The sequence below is a fragment of the Temnothorax nylanderi genome, unplaced genomic scaffold (assembly GCF_030848795.1).
Source record: "Temnothorax nylanderi isolate EJ_2023f unplaced genomic scaffold, tnyl_v1.0 TNYL_tig0106_pilon, whole genome shotgun sequence".
Taxonomy (NCBI): Eukaryota; Metazoa; Arthropoda; class Insecta; order Hymenoptera; family Formicidae; genus Temnothorax; species Temnothorax nylanderi.
The window spans coordinates 156,237-182,333 of record NW_027249168.1 but is presented as its reverse complement, the minus strand read 5'-3'; the positions used below and the strand labels follow the sequence as shown (position 1 = coordinate 182,333).

The 26,097-nt window shown below is 38.0% G+C and overlaps 3 protein-coding genes across 3 annotated transcripts in view; 2 read left to right on the top strand and 1 right to left on the bottom strand.

The window, feature by feature from the left end:
• LOC139775831 (icarapin-like) overlaps positions 1–13,843 on the top strand; it is a 28,544-nt gene extending 14,701 nt beyond the window's left edge. The window contains exons 2-4 of the mRNA XM_071712132.1: positions 1,656–1,745; positions 10,404–10,510; positions 12,040–13,843. Coding sequence (XP_071568233.1) covers positions 1,656–1,745; positions 10,404–10,510; positions 12,040–12,282 — 440 coding nt within the window. The 3' untranslated portion in view covers positions 12,283–13,843. The remainder of the gene's footprint in view (positions 1–1,655; positions 1,746–10,403; positions 10,511–12,039) is intronic.
• A 1,251-nt stretch (positions 13,844–15,094) lies between these two features.
• Syx5 (syntaxin 5) lies at positions 15,095–17,693 on the top strand. The gene is made up of 5 exons (XM_071712128.1): positions 15,095–15,664; positions 15,997–16,253; positions 16,549–16,743; positions 16,815–16,936; positions 17,055–17,693. Exons 1-5 carry the CDS (start codon positions 15,271–15,273, stop codon positions 17,212–17,214), a joined length of 1,128 nt encoding a protein of 375 aa, XP_071568229.1. The 5' UTR covers positions 15,095–15,270; the 3' UTR covers positions 17,215–17,693.
• Positions 17,694–17,932: 239 nt separating this feature from the next.
• On the bottom strand, positions 17,933–25,742 carry Tango1 (transport and golgi organization 1). The gene is made up of 17 exons (XM_071712126.1): positions 25,522–25,742; positions 25,291–25,424; positions 23,248–25,117; positions 22,996–23,142; positions 22,855–22,925; positions 22,631–22,771; positions 22,252–22,368; positions 22,062–22,139; positions 21,742–21,966; positions 21,261–21,428; positions 20,934–21,156; positions 20,699–20,837; positions 20,525–20,614; positions 20,249–20,345; positions 20,041–20,164; positions 19,119–19,637; positions 17,933–18,552 (listed from the first exon to the last, which is right to left on the bottom strand). Exons 1-17 carry the CDS (start codon positions 25,643–25,645, stop codon positions 18,497–18,499), a joined length of 4,323 nt encoding a protein of 1,440 aa, XP_071568227.1. The 5' UTR covers positions 25,646–25,742; the 3' UTR covers positions 17,933–18,496.
• Positions 25,743–26,097: the final 355 nt, after the last annotated feature.

Below are 26,097 nucleotides of genomic sequence, written 5' to 3'. Positions count from 1 at the left end.
TAGATGCATCGCAATAATCAACAATATCGGTAAAGTATTAAAGCACAACGGGCCCGATAGACATTCATATATTTCGCACGTTGTATTACAATGTAAATAATTAATTGTCACTATTTATCAACGCGGTAATGCATAGTGGACGCATAAATTCGTAACGTATTATTAATCTCTTACGCGATGAAAATTTGTGCTTTTATCGAGCGATCGATAACGGAGCGCGGCCCGTGTTTTATCAATCCCGCGAAATTAACAATTTAATTTGTGACACGTATCCCCGTTTTCACTGGGAATTAATATCACGCCGGTGAATCGATTTTTCCGCGAATACGATTCGATAAGATCGGCCCTTTAACGCAATCCCGTTTCAGGGGCGTTTCGGGGCTGCTCTATCAATCTCCGCCGCCGTTTTTCAGTTGTGAGCTCGCACGCTCGCGGGATTTTCTCGGGTCCGCCGCGCGTTACTCCGCTTCTTGCATGCAGAAGGGGAATAGATTGACTGAAATTGACACCTACACTCCCGCCCGTCAATGCGAATTGACGACGACCGAATTGGATAATCGGTGGAAACGCCACGATCACGCCGGCGATGTGAACATATCGTTGGCACATCCTCATCTTTATCCTCACGTCATTGTCACTTTCGTCCTCGTTTCCATTACCCCTAATTTTTCAATATATCTTTTATCGGATCTTTTAACGTACATTATCTGATATCAACGTGATGAACTTTTCATCTTTTCGACAAAACCTAAAATCAATCTTTTTTTTTTTATCAAAGTTCGTATTTTCTATGGAAAATTTTTCGTTCCATTACGACAGCAGCAACGTAAAAATTTGCAAAAATTTGTGAAATTATTTTTAACATGTTCTTTCGTTTTATTCACCGAAAGTTAAATATTACTATATCGGACAGTTTTGCAGAAAAATTCACATGGATTTGAGGTGTCGTGGCCACACCGGTCGGTAATATTCGTTAGAAATCCTTCACGAGCACACCACTATCTGGATTGGATGATGTATGATGTAATTAATGGTTATTTCGCGGCTAATTGCCCGGGCGATTATGACTTTTCCGCGTGTATATCGTCGCAACGCGCTGCACTGCCACGGTGAACGTGAGAAGGAAGTTTTAAATAGCGCCGTCCTAAATAAATTGCAGAATAAGTCCGATCACATCGATATGACGTATTTTAACTTTTAAATGCATCGAAAAAGATGTATAAGATATAAAGTAAAATTGATTAAATAATAATAATTGAATAATAGTAATTGAATAGACGATTATATACATCAATAACGTAATTACTCATGACTTCGTAAGAGCCTATTATCGATCAAGTAGTTGAAAACGCTGGGGAAAATGTAATTTTGACGTATCTAAAAAAAACTGCAAAACCATTTAACTTTGTCATTAATAAGCAGGTGCTACTGCTACGATGTTTCTATAGAAATCTTTATATGCATCATTATATTTAAAAGAGAACGAAAAGGAAAGAATTTAAAATACATTGCTTTAAGGAAAATTTGATGAAAAATATAAATAATTCGTCTAGACTTGATGTATTTCAATTTTAAAATTTATGTTAAGATTTTGCAAGCGCACGTTTTATCGTACAAAGTGCATCGCGTACTAAAAATGATTATTTTTATTACAGGTATAGGATATGATTCATCTGACGAGGACAGAGATGACTTTGACCCTGTGGCCTTCCCTATCGAATTCCCTATGCCGAATTTATTTTCTGGTACGTAATATTTACAATTATCTCGAGAGAAGATCTATGTCTATAATACAGTTTTGATTTCCAATATGGATTTGTCCCTCTTATTGCTCTGTTTTAAATTTCACTATTTCTCTTTGTTTTCTATGTAGTTAAAAATAAGGTCTGTATATATTTGAATGAAAGAGAAAGAGAGAAAACGAGGAAAGAAATAATTGTAATAAAATGGAAAAAAGCACCATAGTAATTAGCTGAGGAGAATAAAATTTCATGTCATCTATGGTATTTTTACAAAATAATATGAACTAATTTTTATCAGTACGCGCACATTCGTTCACATTTTCATCGCGTGTTTCATCGCTAGATATACATCCGCGGTAAACTATCGATTTTATTCATCCGATGCAAATGCTGTATTTAATGAAAATACGAAATGAGTGTGGTATTTTTGACGTTGAATACGCGCTGAAAATAGGAACTTTATGGGCGGGCCGCATCATCAAATCAGACGCTAAATACAGGCGCGAACGCAACCCGTTATTTTCATTAGCGCCTCCGCACTTCTACGCGCCCCGGCACAGAGATTCGCGAACGCACGGTACACGCGAGAGTGCGAATTTGTGTGCCTGTGACAGGTGGATCATAGAAGCGTGCGCAAATATCGCGCACGCATCGTACGGGCGGCCGGAAATGCAATGTGCATCCACGATTGCATCGCGCGCGTCAGCCTCATATCCCGCTTACATGCGGTTTGTCTGAGCGTAACTTCCGTCAGTCTACGCCTACAGGGACATTTGGTATTATTTATGGTATACCAATTACCGCGTTCCGTCGCGTCGTTCGCTCCGGACGAGTCTTGCTTAGCCGGTGTCCACGTACGGCCGACTAATCAACAGCCATTTATTTCAATATCAATTATTAGTGCAATATTTTATTATTTTATGCATACACAAATATCTTTCACAATAATAGTTTGTTGCTTTGAAGCAGGTCTCGGCACATATTTATCCGAGCAGCATAAATATATTGAGGTTACAAACAAATTTTAAAGCTAAAATCAGCTTGCAAATCCAATATTTATCTTTATAAATATCTTTGTTACACATCGTGTGGAACACATTAAAATATATTTAGACGTATGAAGAAATATGTTACTTTTTAAAAATAAGCTTGAACCTTTATTTTGAGAAACAGGTAGTTTGAATAAAAGTTAAAAGAGGCAAGGCTTTTTTTACGAGCAAGATACGTTTTCTGTAAAACATAAATATGTATCTCCTTCCTTTCTAAACAGATAATAATAATTGGAATTTCAAATATCCGCGTTGTCGGTGCATTAAGTCGGCACTGCGCCATGCGCGTATTCCGCAGATTATCGCTGCTTTACGGAAGGCAACTTCCGCTCTTCCGCGTTCTAGGATGATCAACAATCTCCCGTAAACCAGTTCGACTGGGAGATACGCCGGTCATACGACTTGCGTGTATATGTGTGTATGTGTATGTATATGCGTACGCGTGTGTGCGAGACCACGGTAATAATGTCTAGCGGGTAATGAGTCGCTTATTTGTGTTTGGGCGCGTACGTGCCGCCCGTCACTCTCGTTGCGCAACAATTCGAGCTCTGGATCTATCGCGAAACGATATCGTGCCCGTAGGTCATGCCTTCACTCCGACAATGTATCGCTATTTGGCTACCATCGATGATCGCATTTAAGGGAATCCGCATGCGAAACTGGATCCGCATTAATGTGATTCGTGCGCGCGCGGGCGCGCTCATCGTGCCAGATTTTCGTTAAAAATTTACGCCGCGCTCGACCGAGTCAGCGCCATCAAAATCCCAAAAGATTTAAATAGACGTCATTAAAGGCGAAATAATCGTCGGGAAAGAATAAAAATATCCTGCTGGAATATTTAAGAATAAAATTTGAGTCGTAAGTATTCTTGTACAGGATGAGTACGTGCAGGCGAAATAAAAAAAAAAAGATCTTTCTGATTGGAATCTAGGAAAGAAAACAGTAAAGTTTCGCCTCGCTTCCTCTTACTTCCTCTTCCGGAAGAGTAAATATAGAATAGACAAATACAAACCTATAAACCGACGCTGATACGTAACGTCTCCGTATTCCTATACGGTTATGCGCCGAAGAAATTTGCAGAAGATGAATGCACATGTTACGGTCGGAATCACAACGAAATACATCTGAAAAACCTGTTTATCTTCGAACGTTGTTCTCCCTTCCCCCCCCCCCCCCCCGCTGATCGATCGATCTCGGAAACTACTCGGCGTGTGCAAACGGAGTTAAACAAAACGTGAAAAAGCCATTCGCGTTGAATGTATATTTTCGTGCCTTTTTACTAACTAATATTTAGCAAAATTCTCGTTAAATATTTTCATGCGTTTCGCGCACGCGACGCGCGTTTTTATAAATATTTATAGAGCCCAAACAATATGCGTCAAACGTCGAATATGCATCCGAATAAGCAAAAATTTTTACATGGTGGAACGAGCGAGCGGAATCGCGGACTGAAAAATTCGCGCGATTCCCCGAAATGGAGGCGACTTTGGCGCAATTTCCTTAATGCACGTATAAGCGCTATCTGCGGTTCTTATCGCGAGATGTATAGCTATAGAGTGGCTGTACGGTGTTACGTCCATCGCGCCGTTAATCGATATACGGTAACTACTACAGCGTTACACCCCGGCGAGAGAAAGAATAACAGGTAGCCGTGGTATTCTAATGAAAGCAATTACCAGAAAATATTGTCCTAATTAGCCCCAAGTTGCGATTACAAAAACGCATTACAAAAAGTTACAGATTTCCTCAGAGCGAGAGAAAGAGTCGATCGATATAAAACTCCGTAAATTCGGATTTTATAGAACGTAATGCAATATTGAACGCCGTTTCTTGGCACCTCAGAAATCCAATACTGACGATATTAATTCGTCTATAAAAAGATATAAGTAAATTTTGACTTTTTGCATGATAATCGTGTTACAATAATCGTGTTAACTTAACCATATTATCATCCTTCTTTACATTTATTTTCTTCGGAAGTCCGTATTCGTATTTAGTTAAATATACGGTCGCCAAATTTGATTGTCGGCGATAACGTGATATCGCAAATTCGTATTCAGACAAAACAATAATTATTGACAATTGAGATAACATTCTCTGTCTGAAAAAAAAAACGAGATTCGGAATTATACATCAGACCTTTTCCCTGTCATCCTATTGCGATCCCTGTGTATTACCAACCCGTGGAATTTGGCGCGCGCGTCGCCAGTGACAAATACCTCCGTATACATGCATATTTTTGCGCTGTCGTAAAAACACTAAAAACGCGCGACGAGGAAAGGTGGCCGATCGATCGGCGTGATTAACGGTGTTATCGCGTGGAATTCGTAACAAGGTGATCCCGAGATCCGGCGTGCAGGATAGGTATAGGCGGGCGAGACGCGGCACGTGTAGCGCGCCCAACAGAATAAAATCTGTTGCGACGATGAACGTCGCGTTTCATGGCCTTTCGAAGTAGCGCAGCGGGTAAAGGTCGGCGACGTTAAACGCTAAGCTCGCGAACGAGCTATCGATGAAATAATGCGAACGCGCGAGAAATAATGCTGCACGCTATAAATAATCCGTAACTCCTGCATCAACATTAGTGCAAAAAATTACTTAGAGGAAAAACCGCGTATTCAAAAATTATATTAAATATGGATACATTTTTTAACATACAATAGATTAAGCACCTGCCTGATATTAAACACTGCATTAAATTAAAAACACCTATTTCATTAAATAAATTGTTAATGCTAAAGATAAAAGGAGATTGCTTCTGAAGGAGATTGCAACTAGAAAATATATTTTAGATATGCAGTTTATTCATACCAAACAATTCGTATAACATGAGAAATAAATAAATTGTGTGTTGGGTTCTTTTAACAAATATGTAATATAAATTTATGTATGGAAACTATAGATATATATAGATATAAAGCACCAGAGTATTGATAGTTTCACAGTTTAATGTCATTACGAGTTTTTCTCGAGCGCTGATCCCTTTTTCAGGGCGCCAGTCCCTTTCAGGAAAGAAAGCTTTTCCCTATCCTGAAATTTAACTTGATATCGCGCGCGGCGTGATTAAAGCGCAACCGAAAATTAAATTTTTCAGAGAAAATTAACAGGTCGCACGCAGGAGAATTAATTGGCGCGACTACTCGCGACCTCCGCTATTTTCAAAGAGTCGCTCTCTCGTGCGGGATATATTTTGCGAGGTAGCAGGATGGACGCGCCTCCGTATACACCGCAACCGTGCGTACATGGCAAATTAATAAATTAATGAATTGATAAATTGATAGATAAATTCGGCGAGAACTCGGCGCGGAGTAATTTATCGGGAAAATTTATTAAAGGGAGAGGCTTAATGAATTTCACGATATTTTTTGATATTTTACGAACATATATACCAATGTTGAATTTTTACGAAATTCAATCAGATGTCCGAGTAACGATTTGTCAAGCATTTTTAATTTTTACAAAACTATACTATAAGTCCTGATATAAAGCGCTTTAAATATTAAAGATATATCTAGGGGGAAAAATATAAACAAGATATGTATAAAAGGTGCGTAGGCATTAAGAAATGTTTAGATTTTATTACTAAAGTTAAACTTTCGATCGACTTGTTGGGCGAATGACAAAGACTCGCGGACACGAGGACGGAGTTAAATTCGTGAGTTGCATGTGTAGCCGTATGCGATCCTTTACGTCTATCTCATATATCAAATCCCACAGGGCACTCGTGCAGAATGCAGACCGCTACGAATAGTTTCAGCAGTATGCCTATTTGCAAGTCGCGACACGCTCAAGTCGCCGTGACGTCAAGCTCGAAGCTTTGATTACATTACATACTATGCGTCCGATCGACCGAAGTGAGAGCGGAGACCTGCGGAGATTCGACCGCGCCGAGGCCGCTCGTCGCTGCAATGTGCGCGCTGCACGGAATCAGAAATGCGCTGACACGCTTCGAGAAATTCGTGCGCTCCTTTCCCGCGCGATCAGGACGGAGATAAGAACGAGACGTTCGAAGGGAGGGGCGAAAAAAAGGAGCACTTTTTGCCTCACGACAAAGGCAAAAGGTTTTCGCAATGGATTGGAAGGCAACGAAATATCGATCACAAAGCAAAGGTTGCCGGCGGGATCGAGCGCGCGCGGCCTCAAGGTCGGCACACGAGAGAGAGCCGCAAAGTTTATCAGATCACTTTCACCATTGAGAGGATTTTAACGGTGCGCCGCCGCCAAAAGCAACGAGAAAGACGATAATCGGTCCCGATCCCGGCCATGCCGCGCCGCGCCCGCGCCCGCGCCGCCGCGCCGGTATAATTCGTAATCCGGGGGACTGAAAGCAACCATCGACATCGAATGGGACGGCAATTTACGGTATAATCGTTGATTGCGCGACTCGATGAATCGTTATTCAAATCCGCGTGACGCGGCGCCGCGCCGTGGGAGGCCAGCGGATTGGAAATGGGCCTGGGGAACCGGGAGCGCGAGCGGGTGCCTACGGATGCCAATTTCCCGATCATTTCACGAGCTGTTTATTATTTTAGCGTCACGAATAATTTTGGAATTTAATGCGAATGGCGATGACCGAACACTATCGTCGCGGCGTCCACACGAAACCTCAATTCTGAACGAAATGAGAAAAGAGATATAATAAAATCGGTATGCAGTTTACTGAATTTGGAAAAAATATACAATATTATTACTAGGCTACTACATTGTTACATATGAAATTTAAACCAATACCTTGTTAGGTAAATAACACTTTGTTACTTTTAGCTATCATGTGTGTCGAAATTCATTATTTTAACACAGTATTATTTTAACTCCATTGGCTTAGTTAAATTAACATTGTTTTAGTTAAATTAACGACATATTGAGTAGGAGCAGCGACGACTATATATAGGAATGGATAAAAATGACTCAAATTGAGTTTAATTTAACGCTGAATTTTATAGTGTAAGACCGGACCGTAAATGACATTTTCTCTAATTGAAGATATAATTTTAACAAATTAGAAAATACATCTGAAAAAATTATTTAAATTGCGAAGATCTCTTAGAAATTAATTAATTTTCATATAGATCTTATACAACACGTGTGCCTCTATTCGCTATTTCTTTTTAGCCTTGGATTAACTCGTAGCCGATAATTCCGAGGTGTTTTTCATGTACAAACATTTAGAGCACGATCATGCTACGACGTAACCGTGAAACCGAAATATATTCATGTTAAATATGTCTCAGACCAGTAGTTGACCTTCTATTGAACTTTCGTAACCAGTTCGGTGACTTGTCATTTTATAATTCAGAGCTCTGTAGGATATTTATGTTGCCATCAAAAGCTGATAATTATCAATCTCGTTTGTACTTGTCAACAAGTACAATAACATTGTCACCGTGCCTAATTTTATAGAAAATAAATCAAAATTGTAAATAAAGTTTGCAGAACATCACGGCGATGACCGAACAATAATCATTCCAATGAGATTTAAATCACCATTAAAAAGGTAACGAGTAACGATCGCGCTGATTTTATTTTACGCAAAATCGCCAGCGTAGATTTCATTTCAAATTCGCTCATTTATATCGTTATTAGATAAGCGTAACGTTAAACCGACACTAAATTTCATCCCGATGAAAATATCGCCGAAATTTGCATTTTTAAATATTTTTACTACAAATTACTTAACGATCCGCGCGACTCGTATGACAAAATTGTTACTTGTTGCTCGCTAAACTTGCCGAATCGATTGCGGTATTTCCTTTCGCTGATTTAGCATATTTGATAAATCGCGCCGCTTCGTATTCGGCTCGCGTCGAATTTCGAAATAAATGAAAATTACGGACGGGCCATTTTTAACAATAACAGGCCGTTTTGCCAGCTAATTAAAATTATCGCGTGCAAAGAGCCGGTAACGCGCCGATTTCAGCGGCATATCCGATGCCGTTTCCCCTCCCACCCTCATATTGCAAATTTTTCTGTATGCAAACGAAGCCAGTGTCGAATAATATGCTGGCCCAGCGCGCGTCCTCATTGAGATTCCACACAGCAATAATCAGCCGATACAGTCGACTATTTTATTCCGGCAATCGCATTGTAAGCGCAATAAAGTATGCAAAATTTATCAGCACAGTCGACGTCTTCTCCGTTTTCTCGCGTATACATGCTATTCGATCACGGCATAAATTATTATTACATTTTACAAAATACTGGGTCGCAGGATCTCAACCACCATTTTATTTATAACACGTAACGGCAACGTCTTATCGCGAAACTTGCGCGGGAATTGCATAATGACATGCGAGTCCGTAGACATGTAAATATTCTCGCATATAAATATTTATTCAAGGAGATTCAAATTATGTAGAAGAACTGAGATGATGGCGAGAGAGAGAGAGAGAGAGAGAGAGAGAGAGAGAGAGAGAGAGAGAGAGAGAGAGAGAGAGAGAGAGAGAGAGAGAGAGAGAGACAGCAAGAGGGAGAAAAGAATAGACAGGGTCGATATTAAAAATTAAAAAAAGTACGAAGAATTTGTTAATAATCTCTAATAACTTAAATTAAATTCCGTTCGACTGCATCGCTATTTAAATTACGGTAATAATTACGTAGTAATTACTGATTGTTCGGAGAAATAATTTTACATTATAGCGGAGAGAAAGAGAGAACGTAAACGCGCGCCGTTGAATAGACTCGATTATCACGTTCGTTCCCGAGACGCCTGACTCTTGGATGTGTACACGGTTCTTTTCGAGATCCGAAAGGAGACACGGACGTGTTACGTGTCTCATTTATTGTTTGTGATGCGCCATTCGGCCCTTGACTTGCCGTGCTAGCGTGCACACGACCCGCGACCTGATTCACGCCCAATCGCAATAAAGCGCTATTGAATCGTTAAAATGAAACGGAACGGTAGCCAGGCGGAGACAAAGGCGGAACGCAGTCTTTAAACGGCTCTGTAAGAATCTCGACAAAAATTGCTACGCCAATGCGTACCGATCTTGACTGTCTGCAACGCGATCTTTAATTAGGTAGGCAGTACTTGTGTCGGATAAACTTAAAAATTAAGCGGCGAACATTCGACAATAATTTAAAAATATAATATTATAGATTAAAAATGAAGCGGTAAAAAAGATATATGATATGATAGATATTTATTAAAAATGGTAAATATTAGATGAAAATTATGTGTGCGTCGATTAACGAGAGCTTTACTATAAATTAAATATTTATAGGGATTTTCTCCTGCTTTTTTTGTAAATTGATTATCGTTCGGATCAATGGGTCCGTCACTCCATGCTTCATTTCCTAAATCAAAAATCATGGAAGCGCAATTTTGTTGTCCGACGATTGCACGCGATTCTAATAAGCGCGTCATCCCCAGATGCTTGACAAATATTTTTTAAACAGTCACCGGTGCTTACGCCTGCTTTAAATTCGTTTAAATTTGTCCATTATCGAGGGCAGTTTACCGGATGTCGTTGTCACTGACATTTGCAAATAAAATCAAGCAGCCAATTTAAAAATTGACAATTTAAAAAGCATCACACGGATTTACATAGATTACTGTATTATATATTTACAAGGACTCTCTTTCCAATATTCGCTCCTGTTTCTTTTTTTTCAGATAGTCTCCAAAGACTTAGGCAAAATCTCTTAAACTACTTCTGGAACATGCCCGATATCACGGACGTCAAGATTCCTGAGGGAGCGAACACGACCTCCACAACTAAGGTAAATACTCGGCAGGACCCAATTTACAAATCAGAAATCAATAATCCACGGATTAATTATTTCGTCGCCGTTCGCCAAAGATCTATGATTAATTAGTAAGGATTATCGCCGGGGCTAGCTCCTTCTAAAATCCTGTTCGGTGCGCCGCGTGTTCTCGGGAAATCAAATTTCGGCTTCGGAAACCGATCGTCGAGCGGCGAATCAACAACGGTGCCGATGCGTTCGCCAAGAGAGCGGAGTAAAATAATCCCACGCGGAGAGGAAGCTCCGCGTCGCGTCGCGCCGGCCCGGCCCGGACCGGACGCGTCGCGGAGAGATAATGCATCGCCAGCAATTTACGTACACGTGTAAACTGCAGCAACGAGATGACGACGGAGTTACACGGGAAGACGGGTAGAAGGGGGAGGAACCCCTTAACAATGGCACGGGAGTGCCGACTGTGCGGCGCTGAGGGGTAGGGAGGGGTGATCGGATTACCGCATTTCCCGTCGCGTATTGTTACACGCTCGGAATCTGCGCGCCGCCAGATCTCCCCCGATACGTAAGTCGCTTAACGCGTAATGCGGACCTGCCGCACAAAGCGCGACTACCGGAAGCGGATAACTGTGTCCGCCGAAAAGTTCGCCCGTCGCTCTCGCGAATTCCATTCCTCGGACACCGGCGCCGAAACTCGGACATTCGCGCGCGACAGTCGCGGACAGAAAAAAAGAGAAAAGAAGAAAAGGGGAAAGGTCTCTTCTGAGACGCCACGGAGCTGAGAGAGATCTCTTCCCTTTTTTAGATCACCTTCCTCATTAACGATTATTATCTGCAAAATCGAGATATATAATCGACAGTTCTTCTTATTTAAAAAGTATCGAAGTTTGCATCAAGCTCGTTTACGAATAATACTTCTCTGCCGTTCAGACGTCGAGGAATTAAAACGTGAATGTGAAATATAAGAAGGATGCATTAAAAACGATGACATGTGAAAATGAGACGTGACTTAGCATTTTGTTAGAAAAAATGTACAAGTATTGTACGGGACTTTCCTCATTGCGCTTTCACGCGTAGAAAGGTGTAGAAAGTTTAATTAAATAGACCGCTTCTAATAATTCATCCCGAAGCACTGTATCTTCTCGTTAGCGGAGCAAACCGCAGACATCGCACTGTCATGTACTAAACGCAGCGTTGCAGATTCTTCAATAATGAAGCTTAATTAATTTTGATGATGCGTTTGTCAGTTGTAGAGCTGCAAACTATTCGATAAACCCGTTTGCGCCTCTGTCTGAACCAGTTCTGGTTCCTTCGGGGGGCACGTGTATGTACACATTACGTTATATCTTCCCGAAGAACTTTGCTGTCAGATAACATTTGGAGATTGAAGGAGAGCTCGAAAATTGTTAAACCAATTCCCAGTAGCGAGGATTGCCTTTTTTTTTTAAACTGAATTCACGCGCGGCTTCGTATCTCGATAAGAGAGACCGAAGACGGCACCGCGTTGATTACACGCAGCTAATCTCTGATTCCCGCAAATGTTTTAATTGCAGATCATTAACGGCCACGTGGTGACGGTCAACGAGACGACTTACATGACCGGCGACGCCCTCAGCGGCACCGCGTTCCGCATTCGTATAATCGACGTGAAGCCGCAGAACGACACCGAGCTGACGCGCGACGGAGGCAACGCGGGACCGGAGTCAACGGTGAAGCCGGAGCCGTCGGAGAGCCGCGAGACGGTCGAGGACTTAAACAACGAGATATCGAAAAACGTGGAGACGCTGACCGCCTAAAAGGCGGTTGATCCGCTCGCGTGACACGTCGACGATCGACGGTATCTGGGTGGATCTCGGACAGAGGAGGAACGACCTTTATTTACGTGGCTGTAGTAGAGTAACTTCGGTGCCACGCACCGAGTGTGCATCGCGTTAAGATAAAAATATTACTGTAATATATACAATACATATATATAAAGTTGTGTTTCTGTTATTTCCTATCGCTTCTCGATACGGTAGTTTACGACGTTTACTTGCGTCTCTCTGGGAAAAAAGATTGCCGTCGCTGAAAAGGATAAGTTAGGGATATTTATAAATACGTGGTACGAGAGTTGAGAAGAGAGGGGCTAATTGGTTTCAATTAACGATAATTTGTAGAATTTTAATTAATTGATTAAAAAGCTTTTAAATGATTCTGAATCAAATGAAAATTCTCGGTTAAACGTGAAATTGAAATAAATGAGATGTAAAGCTCAATGCGCGTTCACGTTTTTTTAAACCGGACATTTTATACCTTGAACAGTTGCATTTTATGTCATGAAATACGCCTGAAAGACGTTCACTAGCGACGAATATGGAAATAAAATGTTATTGTGTGATTTCTTGTACTTCTCAGATTAATTACTTTCTTTGATCCTTTCTAATTTATAATATTCGTTATACGTCCATGTATCCGACATTTGAAAACTGTTAAAGATTTTTATACATTTTATAAATTAGTAGAAATAAAAGTGGTGTGTGATAACGTATGATATTTTGTAATCAATATATATATATATATATATATATATATATATATATTTAAATATATATGTAAATTCTCGCATATCTCGTTCTACCTTACATGAATGTCGAGCAAAAAAGGTGAAAGCACCGTTACTTGGAGCCACATACTTCGTGTATAATTCACATATCACGCTGGTTTACTGGCTAACAGTTATATATATATATATATATATATATATATATATATACATAAAATCGTTTTGTAATAACTAATTATATTACACTGTCGTCTGCCAAGCGGAATATTTACGCCAGTCCAGTTTGTTACGATTTATGCGACCAAATACAAATATGAAGTAAATTACAACTGCTGTATCACATTATCATATTACTTTATATATTTATGGAACGATGCGAGGACTTTTATCCTGTTAAAGATTGCATAGAGCTGATATTTAATAAATCTACACTTCCTACGCATATGGGAAGCGTAGATTTATTAAGTAGAATATATCCAGGTATCCTATTCCTTTCTAGTTCTCCTCACAAATAGTATCTTCAGCGCTGAAAAACGCAAGTGTCGAGTAAGGCATGTAATTTTGTGCTGAAAGATCCACACACACATAATTAAGTAAACGTCTGTAAACTATTTATGGAGGAAAAGTTTAATAGAAAAGGCTTCCGTGGGACGTCGATTTTTTATAATTTTATAGAAGGAAAAATGTACGTTCCTGTAGTGCTACTCTAGCGTATTTTTACATACGTACACAAATGTATTTACAGATTGTAAGTCGTGCTGTAAACTGAAATGTTGAGAAAAGTTGACGCAATAAAATGATAGTAATGTATCATATTCCGATAGCACACACCTATCTATGCGCAATGTGCAATTTACATAAGTTTACGATTTAATACCCCGTTCTAATAATTTCGATATTTACTCAAAATAATAATAAAGATTTAAATAAGATTTAAGTTTAGAGACATAAGTCTAAATATATTAAAAACGGATAAAAGTTATAAAGATCTAAACGAGACGGGTAATTTTTTACATTATTTGCAGTGCCCATGCATGATAGATAACGTCCCGGGAAAACATTTTTTATATATAATTATACATAAAATATGTCCATACATGTTTTCTTTCTCTTATATAATTTCCTCGTATATACAAAAAAAAGAAGAATAAAAAATAATAATAATAAATTTTGCATTGTTTTTTTTACAAAAAAGTGAAGTTTGAAGAAATGAGAAAAATTATCCATATATATAATTATATATAAATGTAATAATTGTATATAAAATTAATTATATACAGAATATTGTACAATCTAATCGCAATTTTGCTTTTTCTAAAAGAAACAATGCAAAAGTAATTTTTCTAATTATTTTCCAATTATTCTTCTTATTATTTTTCTTATATATATATACGAACAGAGATTATATAACAAAGAAAATATGTATGAGCATAATTTATATGTAATTATATATAAAAATGTTTTCCCGGGATTACTGTTGTAACAGTTTACGTAAAATGTTTTTCACTATTATCATACACTTATTTAATACCATTTATCACATATTTTGAGTCTACTCCTAAAATAACGTAAAGCAAATTTTTTTCAAATAAATAAGTAGAGTGACTAATGTACGTACATATACAGAATAAATTGATATTGACATTTTTTATGTCAGATAGGATCTTATGTTTAATAATAATTTTCGGGATCGAGTTTCATACATTTCGTCTATTTACTTTTGAACGACGCGCTTATTATTATTCGATCTTGAAACGTAATTTTTATGCCAAAACCGGAAATGTAATTTCGTACAATTAAATTGCTGTACAATTATTAATTACTCTGATGCTAATGGAGTATCTTGTAAATCTATTTTCTCTTTTTTAAATGTTTTTAACGATGTTCTGCCGTTCGAAAGTCGCGCGTCCGCACATTTCCGGCCGTGCGAAAAATGGCGCGGCCGCCGCTCGCCACGCGGCTTCAAACTCGCCGCGTCGCCGCGCGTGACTATGCTCTTTCTATGACCCAGTTGCACGCGCGCGCGCGCTCGCGTGCGTGTATAGTATATATACGTCATTGTACGTGAGTCGTGACGTGACGGACGCATCGCGGGAGGCTGTCATGTGTGGATGTCATGCGGACGTGTCCGCCGCCGCCGTCGCCGCCACCGTTGCTGCAATCTGTTGACGTTACCGAACCCGGTGGTGGTCGAGGCCCTCGGGACACGCGCGCACGTGGTGAAAGCTGAGAGGATGCTGCGATGTCAGCACGCAGACGTCACGTCGTAGGGCCCGCGGCGAATCGCGACCTTGCGAGCTCGGACGGCTCGCGGCACTATCACGATGGAGACGGAGCGAGCGGCAGATTGCTGAGCGAGGAGACTGTCGATTTCGAGGGTGGCGAGCTACCGACGGCGACGACGACGACGACGACGACGACGACGACGACGACGATGACATCCCGCGACAGGACCAACGAGTTCGCCAACGCGATCCGCTCCATGCAGAGCAGGGCCGTGGCGCGCACCGCCGTGAACCTGCAAAATCCGCGCCGCGCACGCCAGATACAGAGCTACTCGAACTTCATGATGATAGCCAAGAACATTGGCAAGAACATCGCCAGCACGTACGCCAAGCTGGAGAAACTTGCCCTATGTAAGAGCCCGAGACGTCGCCGCGTTCGGCTGCAGGCGTAGCTTAGGCCGGTTACAATATGTTGCAAATAGCGGAATATACCTTTGTTGCAAGAGAGATTGTAGTCGTTTTTTTGGGCACAGATTTTGTGTGAAAGTTAACATTAAGTTAGACATCAAACTGTCGAAAAGATAGAAAGTAGTTTTTGTCACAGAAATATTTGTTAAGATTGTCATCGATGGTTACCGTTAATTTTTACTGTCTAGGATTTTATAATATACATAACGAAATAAAAGTTGGCCATTCTAAAAACGTTAAAAATGTTCTACAATAACAGATGTCTCATGTTGCAGTGGCTAAGAGAAAATCCATATTCAACGACAGACAAATGGAGATTGAGGAGCTTACGAATATTATAAAAACAGACCTAAAAAGCTTGAATCTTCAAATCGGGAAACTGCAGGAGCTCGGAAAGTCCCAAAGAGAAAGCTACGGCTCCTCCCAGAGTCATCACATTGCCTCGCATTCCTCCTCGATTGTGATGGCATTGCAATCAAAGCTAGCTAATATGTCTAATCATTTCAAAAGTGTCTTGGAAGTTCGTTCTGAGGTAAACCTAAACCTAAATAGCATTCTGTCCTAGGCTGCATTCAGGGAGCGTACTATTAGCGCTATTTGCTTATATCTTTGTTTTACACCTAATGAGCGACAAAGACAGGATGATGCAATAACGCAAATAGTGCGCCCCCCGAATGCAGCTCTACATATATCAAAAAATTATGTTTCATTTAATATCTTCATTTTGTTGGCAATATTATTAGACAAATTTAATTAATATTAACAGTAGTGATATAAATATTATGGGACATTAAGAATGATAATGTGTGAATTATTATTCGATGCAGAATATGAGAGAGGAGCAAAGTAGGAGACAGCAGTTCACTCAAGGGTCTCTGTCCACTATGCTTCCCCCGAGTGTTGTTTCTGGAAAACAAGGTTCCTTGTTGCTGCAAGAAGAAATTTCTGGTAATTCAGTTGCGATAGATCTTGAACCTGCGATGAGTCAGCAGTTACAACAACAATTTATACAAGATGATACTGTAAGTAATAGCGGCAAGTGTGAGAAGTAATTTAATATAATAGCGAGTACATGTATCTATATTTCTTAAAGGATGCGTACGTGCAATCGAGAGCTGAAACGATGCAGAACATAGAATCTACTATAGTTGAGTTAGGGGGTATTTTCCAGCAATTGGCGCATATGGTTAAGGAACAAGAAGAAATGGTTGAAAGGTGAGAAGAAATAATCTGACGATTCTAAAAGAAACAAAGACAGTTATCTTGAAAAAGCATTTAAATTTGTCAAAATATTTCACAAGTATAAAAATTCTCAAATATAATCAATTTGCAGGATAGATAGCAATATAGAAGATACTGAGCTAAACGTGGAAGCTGCACACACCGAAATACTGAAGTACTTTCAGTCTGTGACAAGCAATAGGTGGCTAATGATAAAGATATTTGCGGTCCTGATATTTTTCTTTATATTTTTTGTAGTGTTTTTAGCGTAACACTACCGATAATTGTATTTATAATATCATTACACGCGTTATCATCCATATCCACTATTTGTGATATAACGAACAGAGAGAAAATGGTTTTTATAAAGTTGCGATATACAGTGGATCAAAAAAGTATTTGCACACCCAGTTTTCTTACAATAACTTTATTCGAAGGAATAATACATTGTGTTCACGAGTAACTTATTACATATACCGTATGTAATAAATTACTTATGGCCACCAATTCGTACTCATGTATTATTCCTTCGAATAAAGTTATTGTAAGAAAACTGGGTGTGCAAATACTTTTTTGATCAACTGTACATACAGGCTAAAATGAAAGATATTACGCGCATTCCTCACCCTTTCCCTGAATTGTGAATATTGTAAGTACATTTAAATATTACATTACTTGTATATCTCGCATTTCACTGAATATAAAATGTAAAAAGGAACTATTTCTATAGATAATAAATACATAATTTTCATTTTTGAGGGCAAACGATTTTACAACTAAGTTAAATTTTACAAATTGCGTTTTATAAAGAATATAAACATCGAAAATAAAAGATGATTTATATATACTTATATATCATAAATTGGCTATATGTTTTTAACATTTTATTTTGGTTATTTTAATTTTTTAAAAGAATTAAAAGATATTTAATTTCTTTTATTTTAGCTAAAACAATATAATTAAATCCGCAATAACTCTGACAACAGCCTATCATAATAAATTACAATTTATTTAAATTTTTAAAATCATAACAATTATCTTTTGTATTCTACATCGATTATGAGAACTTTATTACAATATCTTATCTATTCCGAGTTGAACATTTGATACCTAAAATATGCATATATTATCAGAAATGTATAACTTAATTACGAATATGCAATGCTTCTTTCGTTTTCATAATACAATCAAGATATATAAAAATATTTTTATCAATTGTTACAAATAACTTGCTATACATGTTTTGTAAAATAAAAAAATTACTAATTTGTCAGATAACTCATGATAAAAAGATAGCTCCTACATCGCTTTCGATTAACGAAAGCAATAGGAAAAAGTCTATTATATAACAATCACAGATATAATAACAACATTAAAGACAGATGACACTGTTTAATGAGTCCTTATATGTATAAATACGTTTCTTCTATTAATATTTGACGTAAAATTTTCATCATCACATATTTATTTATAATTGTTATACAATGAGAACGCTCACTGATACAGTGATGATTTGGCCTTTGTACAAGTGTATTGAATAACAAGATACAAAACTTAGACTTTCCCATGATGCGCCTTATCCAGTGATTCGCCTGAAGAATGTAAGGAACCTGAAACAGTTAATATATAATTTAGTCGAATGTATCTCTTTCAGTATATTCTTTAGTTGCTGCGATACACGCAAATAAAAGAGTAAATCTACTAAATAATAAAGAGTACTACAGTTTAGAATGCAGAACGGTAATAAGAAAATAAATTTTACTAAAATATTATACAAAACGCAATAGGAAAATTTAGAATAGCTTTCAGTTCAAAAAGAAATAGATTTTTAATAACGACAATAATAAAAACGATAAATGTCAAAAATATGCTAAAAAATTACAAGTACATTGTGTGTGCCGTTAGCATAAATTAAAATCATTGATTATATACTCTTTAACCTGACATTTATTTGGCATTATTTCCTTCCATAGTACTCCAAAACTGTCGCACTTTAGAGAAACGTTTGCGTCCTTGCATGCACAAAAATAAAAAAAGGCAGATAATAATAACAATAAAAGAAACACAAACTTCCCAAAAGAGTGGAAAACGTTAGGCGGATCTAACGGATTAACGCTATGCGGCATGCCGGTGAAATGCGTGTCGTCGCTCGGTGCGTCGTATCGTTTTCACAAACCTTTATGATTGCGCGCACGTTGCTCTCGTTGATGAGGATGAAAACCAGAGTTACGCGGGTGCGGCAGTAAGTCTTCACCCCATATTCCGGGCAATATCGAGCCGGGTGGAGGAAGGGGCGGGATATGATCACCACCGTACGGAGGAAGCGGTGGCGATCTATGGTGATCGAACCGTGGAAGTAAATGCGGCGGAGACATAGGTGGTGGTGGGGAACCGGCGTTCTCGTACCTGCCCCCGGAGACCGGGGGGCGATGTAACGCCGGCGGCGGTAACAACGGCGGAGGTGACGACAATCTGCCGCCGAGAGGCGGAGGACGTTGACTGATATCGTACGGAGGTAGACCGGAAGCAGCGGCGTGCGGCAACGGCGGCAGATACGGCGGGAAACAGTGTAGATAGGAGGGTGGCGGAGGTGGCGGGACTCCCGAGGAACCGCTAAACATTACGGGTGAACTGGACGATTCTGCTCCTGCGAACAGTTGCGGGGAAGTCGCCGTTTCCCCGTTCGCTTCCAGGCCTGTGTTTGGAAATCAGTTTAAGAAAACAGACAATCGAGAGGTTTCTAGTTCCGTCGTGCGATATTTTGCGATCCATCCGTCTGTAGATGAACGTTGTCAAAGTGCTTATTATCTTGGATGATATTACTGTATAGATTTAATTGTCACTTGCTAAAAAAAAACTAAATTACTCTACGGATCGCAACGTTACTGTTAATTGTTACTACGCGTTACAATTTCTACAAGACCTTTACGATAAATCATTATCTACGAAAGATGGATATGCATTTCTATATGGAAAAAGTAAAAGTTAATATAAACGACGATAAAATCTGATTCAAGCTAAAGTTATACTTGATGATTCGTTATCAGATTCTTCGCTAAATACAAGTATAATTAATATCTCGTAACAGGAATACTTACGATGTAGCTTTGCTTCGGGATCAGTGTCATTTAAATTTTTCTCTACGAGTGTAAGGCGATTACGTAATTGGCCGGCCTCTGCTTTCGATTCTTCCAAACGGCGCTCATTTTGACGGGCAGCAACCTTGTAAAATAAACGAAGTTTTATATGAGTACATCCCTTCAGTAGCATATATACTCATATTCTTCTCATATGTGTCACACATACCCATTGCTCATGTGCTTTCGTTTCTAGAGCGGATATTTGATTTTTGTATTCCCTCTCTTGATCCACGATCTCCCGTTTCAACATCTCCATTTGTTGCCTGAAATTCAATTTCCTGTAATTAACTAATTGCAGCGCATAAACTTGTTAAACAAATTCTCGTAACCGTGACGATGCGCATAAAAGTATCCAATTAGCTCTAACGACGTATATTTCGTAAATTAAATTTGTCTTGTGTGGACATAAATGTTGTATCAAATGGTACACAGTCATGCTTACTTGTAATTTTGAATTTCATTTTGCATCGTATGTAGCCTTTCGACCGTCGATACAACTTCTCCTTGTTTTTGCAACCAAATGGCCTCTTCCCTAAGATGATTATAGTGTTAATGATTTGTTCAAGTATAAGATATAACTCTAAAATATAAAATTCTACGAGTAATCGTCACTTACTTCTGGCGTTCGGTTTCCTTGTCTTGGAAGAACTTTGATAAAACCTCAAGTCGTGTTTCTGCATCTTTCTTTTCTTTTTCAGCAATTTTACACTGCTCGCTTAGTGCAATTATTTCTTCTTTAACAAGTTTCATATGCTCTGCGACACAAAGGTATTATTATTAACAAGATTTAGTTTTAAAAATGTCGATCATAAAAGGTGAAATTTTAAATATCTTTATCTTTAAGAAAGTACCTTCTAGTAACTGATGAGCGCCGTCAACATCGCTTAATCGCATCTTTAATTCATCTCTCTCCTCGCGCAGTTGTACTACCTCAATTTTAATGTGAGATACGTCATATAACTTTTCCAAGTCCAAGTTGTTTGACTTGACTTGACTGATAATTTCCAATAGTTCTTTCACTTCTATCTCTTTGCCTCTCAATTCTTTATACAATGACGACTTTTCAGTAGACAGCTAAGAAAAATTATAACAATCATACATTAAGCATCTATCAATTATTAAACATATTTCAATTTCTATATATTAATTTTAACTAATGTATATAATTACGAACTTACTTCTTCTACTTGCTCTTCCAAACTACATACTTTATCTGTTAGCGTTTGTTCTATATTACTTTTAAGATTTTTCTGAGTTATCAGTTCATCCTGTGTTCGCAAATATTCTATTTCAAGTTCCTCACACTTCTTCTTAGCGGAGGCAAGATCTGCTGATAATGTATCAATCTGCAATAAATTCGTCGTGTATATTAATTAACATGTAAATCATCTATTGAAAATTAATAGACAAGATAATAAATAAATAAGCAGAAAGTAAAAGAAAGAAATAAAAAATATTAATTTAAAAAATCTGAATATACTAATATAAATAATATAATCTTTAAAAATATTTAATTTGTGCAAATATGCAAACAAATATACACCTCAAGTTTGTTAAACTCACGTTCATCACAGAAATAAAAAAATTAATGCTTCTCTAATCCAAAAGAACCGATCTAGAAACACTATTGTAAACAAATTGTAAACAAATTGCTCTTACCTCTTGAGCCTTAAGATTTAATGCATTCGTCAAGGATTCGTTCGCCGCTTGTTGAGCGTCTAATCGTGCCTGTAGATCTTCCACCGATTGAGCTATCGGATTAACTTCATTGTTCGACGACAGAACTTCTCTTAACATACGCTCGAGTTCTAATCCAGCTTCCGTTGCATTTTCCAAATCTTTCTCCAACATACTCACTTGTTCTTCCAACTCCATCTTCGCGTTCTACGACAGAAAAATGCCGATAACAGAATGTGCAATTTTGAATTCGTATGGACATAATAAAAAAAAAAAAGAACGAAAAATATTTGTGCATGTACCTGTGCCATTTCTAAATCAGCTTTTAGCGATACAACCATTTCGTTAGAACCAAATGATTCATCTTCTATGCAATGCAACTAAAATATTTAAGTTTTAGTACACATATGACCGGATTTTAATGATTGAAAAAGAAAACGTGCGAGTAGTACGAAGTAGCGGAGAATCAGTTTATTCGTGTACACTGCTCACCTTAGTCTTAGTAGATTTTAGATTCTCACTGAGTACTTCGCATTCTTTTGTTGAGATTAATAATTCTTTCTCGAATTTATTAATCCTCGCGATGAGTTGCCCGTCTCTTCTTGTATTCTGGAGGAAAATATATATAGGATTATGCTTTATTAAATGACGTTACTTAAATACTTTGCATGATTAGTCATACAAAAGTATTTATAGCACAAAACAGCATTTATAATACAAAGCATTTATAACACAAAACAGCATTTATGACACAAAATAGAAATAAATTATAAATAATGAGGCTGCTTTAAATACGATTTTAGAACAAGCTTAAATTACAGATTTGATTTAATTCGGTTTCGATCTTTAAATATAAGCAAGATATTTTTACCTCGATGTAGTAATATCCAAGAGTGAATACAAGTGTTGTAAAGGCTGTTACACACAGATATATCAGTGTCTTCCAATAATTATGATCCACCAATTTTGATATATCAATCAAATTATCCTCTTCATTTTCAAAGTCTCCCATCTATTGCAAAGAAAAAAAATTGTTATACCGTATACGTAATAGAATACATAAATAATCACACAGAAATTCTCTGCAAGACTTACTTGGTTCAGAAACTCAGTTGTTGTCTCGGTCATGCATTCGTCATCATCCATACAAATTTTATCTGTAGTTACTGTACAAAAATGGTAATATTTTTATAGAACTTTTAAAAGTATTATTCAATATTATAGTAGAATAATTACCCTCTATTTCGCCTGATACAGACATAGATTCCGGCTTCTCCAAGCTATTATCCTCATCTTTATTTTCATGTAAAACCTTATCCTCACTGCTTATGTGATCACCATATTCAGGTGAGGTTTCTTCCTCCTTCACAGACTGACTTTCGACTAAACATACAAAGCATCTAAATTTAGATATAACCAATATAAACAGATTAATATTATATATGTTTTATATAAAACTCTCTTCTATACTATTAATTAATAACTTACTATCTTCGTGTTTCAAATTTTCTTTAATACTCGATAAATCTCGTTTCTTGAGAATATCGTTTAAAGTCATTGTTTGTTCCGAGATAATACTCTCTTGACTAGAATCCATAGATTGCTCTGGCCCGAGAACGTTAGATTTCGCACTGTTCGAGAATTCGTTAGATTCTATAGGAACATTGTCAGAGCTAGTATCATTGACTAAATTATCATTTTTATTTACATTACTATGTACAATTGATTCTTTATTAAATTGAATATCTGCAACGCTATGATTTAATGCCTCTTCTGCAATTGCTATATTTTCAACAGAATGACTCTCAGGTATTGATTCTGTTGTAATATTTTCTGTTGTTTCAGACGGTAAGCTACTGGTTTCTAAAATTTCAGCAATTACAGTTTTATCAGCTTGGCCAATTGTTTCTTTATTATCTTTCTTTGAACTTTCTAGATATACTTCACCGCTTCCTGGTAATTTCTGCTCTTTATCGCTATTTCTGCTTTGAGTAGCAGTTTTTGTGACTATAGTCTCTTGCAAATTAGACAAGATTGCTGAGTCTTCTTTATCAGAAATAATTGCACCGTCGGCCCTTACATCTTCCTTAACTTTCTCTGCCTCACTTGTTGTTTCCTGTATTTGAATATTTTCAACATCGGCTTTTACAGAAGCGAAATTATCGTCCGCTGAAATCGGAGGTGTTGTTGGCAATTCTTTGGCAGGTTCATCAGCATTTTCATGTACAAAATTATTGTGTAAAGGCACGTCACTAGTTGTAGTATTTTCCAAAATAATCGTGGGAGCTTCTTTTATCTTTTCATCTGAGATTTTTGCACCTTCAATGGTCTCGTGTGTAATTTCTTGCTGCGTTTCTACTTTTTCTTTATCTATACTTTGGTCTATACTTGAATCCAACTTTATTTGAGGTGAAAGAACTTTTTCAGCATTCTCAACTCCAATATCTTCTGAAACTTGTTCCTCTAATTGCAAATTGCTGTCAACAACAATTTCAGGAGCAACTATGTCATCGCTGCTTTGAGTAGTGGTGCTCTCTGTTGCCACAGTTTCTTCCGAGTTGGATAAAATTTTAAATGTTTTCGTAAAGGAGGCAAATATACCGTCACTTTCGACTTGTTCGATAACTTTCTCTTTCTCGTTATCTTTTGCATTACTGTCCTCGGCACTGTTGTCCAATTCTTTCGTATGTTCTCCATTTTTTAACAAATCTTCCTCGGACTTACTACTTCCATCGAGCACGGCAATGTCATCTTTGCTCACTGTCTCTAAGGTTGAACTGATTATTGCTTCTGGATTCTCTGACGGTACGTCGGAGCTAGTTTGTTTCCGAGTATCTGCCGACAATTGAATGCCTTCTAATTTACCACTGGCGTCATTCGCATCCGGTTGTAATTCTTTGTTGTCAATGAGTGTATTCTTGTCGGATGATGATCTTTCGTGATCTATTTCAGAATCAGGAGCCACTGAAGCTTTTTCATTCGGCAATGCAGTAGCGTGCGCAACTTCATATACAAGGCTAGGTTGCACAGATGGCGGATTCTCCAAATAAACTGTGGTACCATCTATCACTTCGTAAGAGGGTGATATGCTATCTACATTGATTGCATGAGATTCTTCTTTGGTACTTTCATCTATAGATTTCAATGACGGAGTCTTATTATCATCCCCAGATAAATCATCTTTCAACAAAGTATGCGATTCGCCACTCTCTTCCACTGTCGACTCGAGTTTCTTAGGCTGAACTTTGTTAGTTTCGCCATTAAACTTATAAACAGGCACTTCGTGCGACAAATCACGTCTCAGAACTTTATATTCGTTTAGGAATGATTTGGGTGCGAATCCACGCTTGCCATTTATCTGAAACAGAGATCAGTGCGTGAAGAAAATATGTATATCTTTTATGGAACCAAGAGATCAATCTTACGACATTTGACAGGAAAAGTTAGTCTTTAAAAACACGAATAATAAAAATGTATCACATCACGATAAAAGTCAATAACATTCAGGGTAAAAAGATAATAAAAGTATACCTCGACACCCCATAAATCAGTCCGTTTGCCAGCGCCTTTACTAAAAACTTTGACATCTGCGTTGCTACCAAATGACATCACCTCACGATCGTTCGCTCTGTAAGCGAGTATAGTCCTGGCCAACGAAATGGGTTCTAAATAACAGCGGAAAGCAATGCAATAATAATGATACGGCTAAGTAGAAGAAAAGTGTGTTATGGGATTCAGGGCTAAAGTATGGCTTCAATTTACCCGAACAATTGGGGTCGGAACATAATTGTTTGTCCGACAGGGCGGCTAGGCATTGCGGTATTACGCAGAGAATTGTCGCGGCACGCAGAAACGAGACATTTGTAAACGGCTTTATTTTCGTCATATTTTCACCGTTGCAAAGTTCCACATCACTCTATCGACACCGACGTCTTTACATATACAATGACACTATTCCACAGACGTGACAGACGCACAAGTCACAACGTGACCATAAACTACGTGCTTACGTAGAGAACAAACTCATTCGTTTTCTTTAATAGCCAATATAGCCGTATTGTTGTTGAGCGCGAGCAGCGTCTTCGTGTCTCGAAATCCTAAAATTTGAAATTCTCCGAATTCCTGCGTTTCTTAAAATTTTTGAAAAATTCTTGGAATTTTTTATAGTGCCACCTCCTCATCAATTATATTCTACTTTGTCGATTTTCGGGAATTTAGATTTTCACGAATTTAAATCTTGAATTCTTGAAAATTAGAAAAATTCTTGAGATTTAAATAGTGCAATCTGCTTAGATTATAATTTTCTAACTGACTTTTTTGTCAGCTTTCTAGATTTTT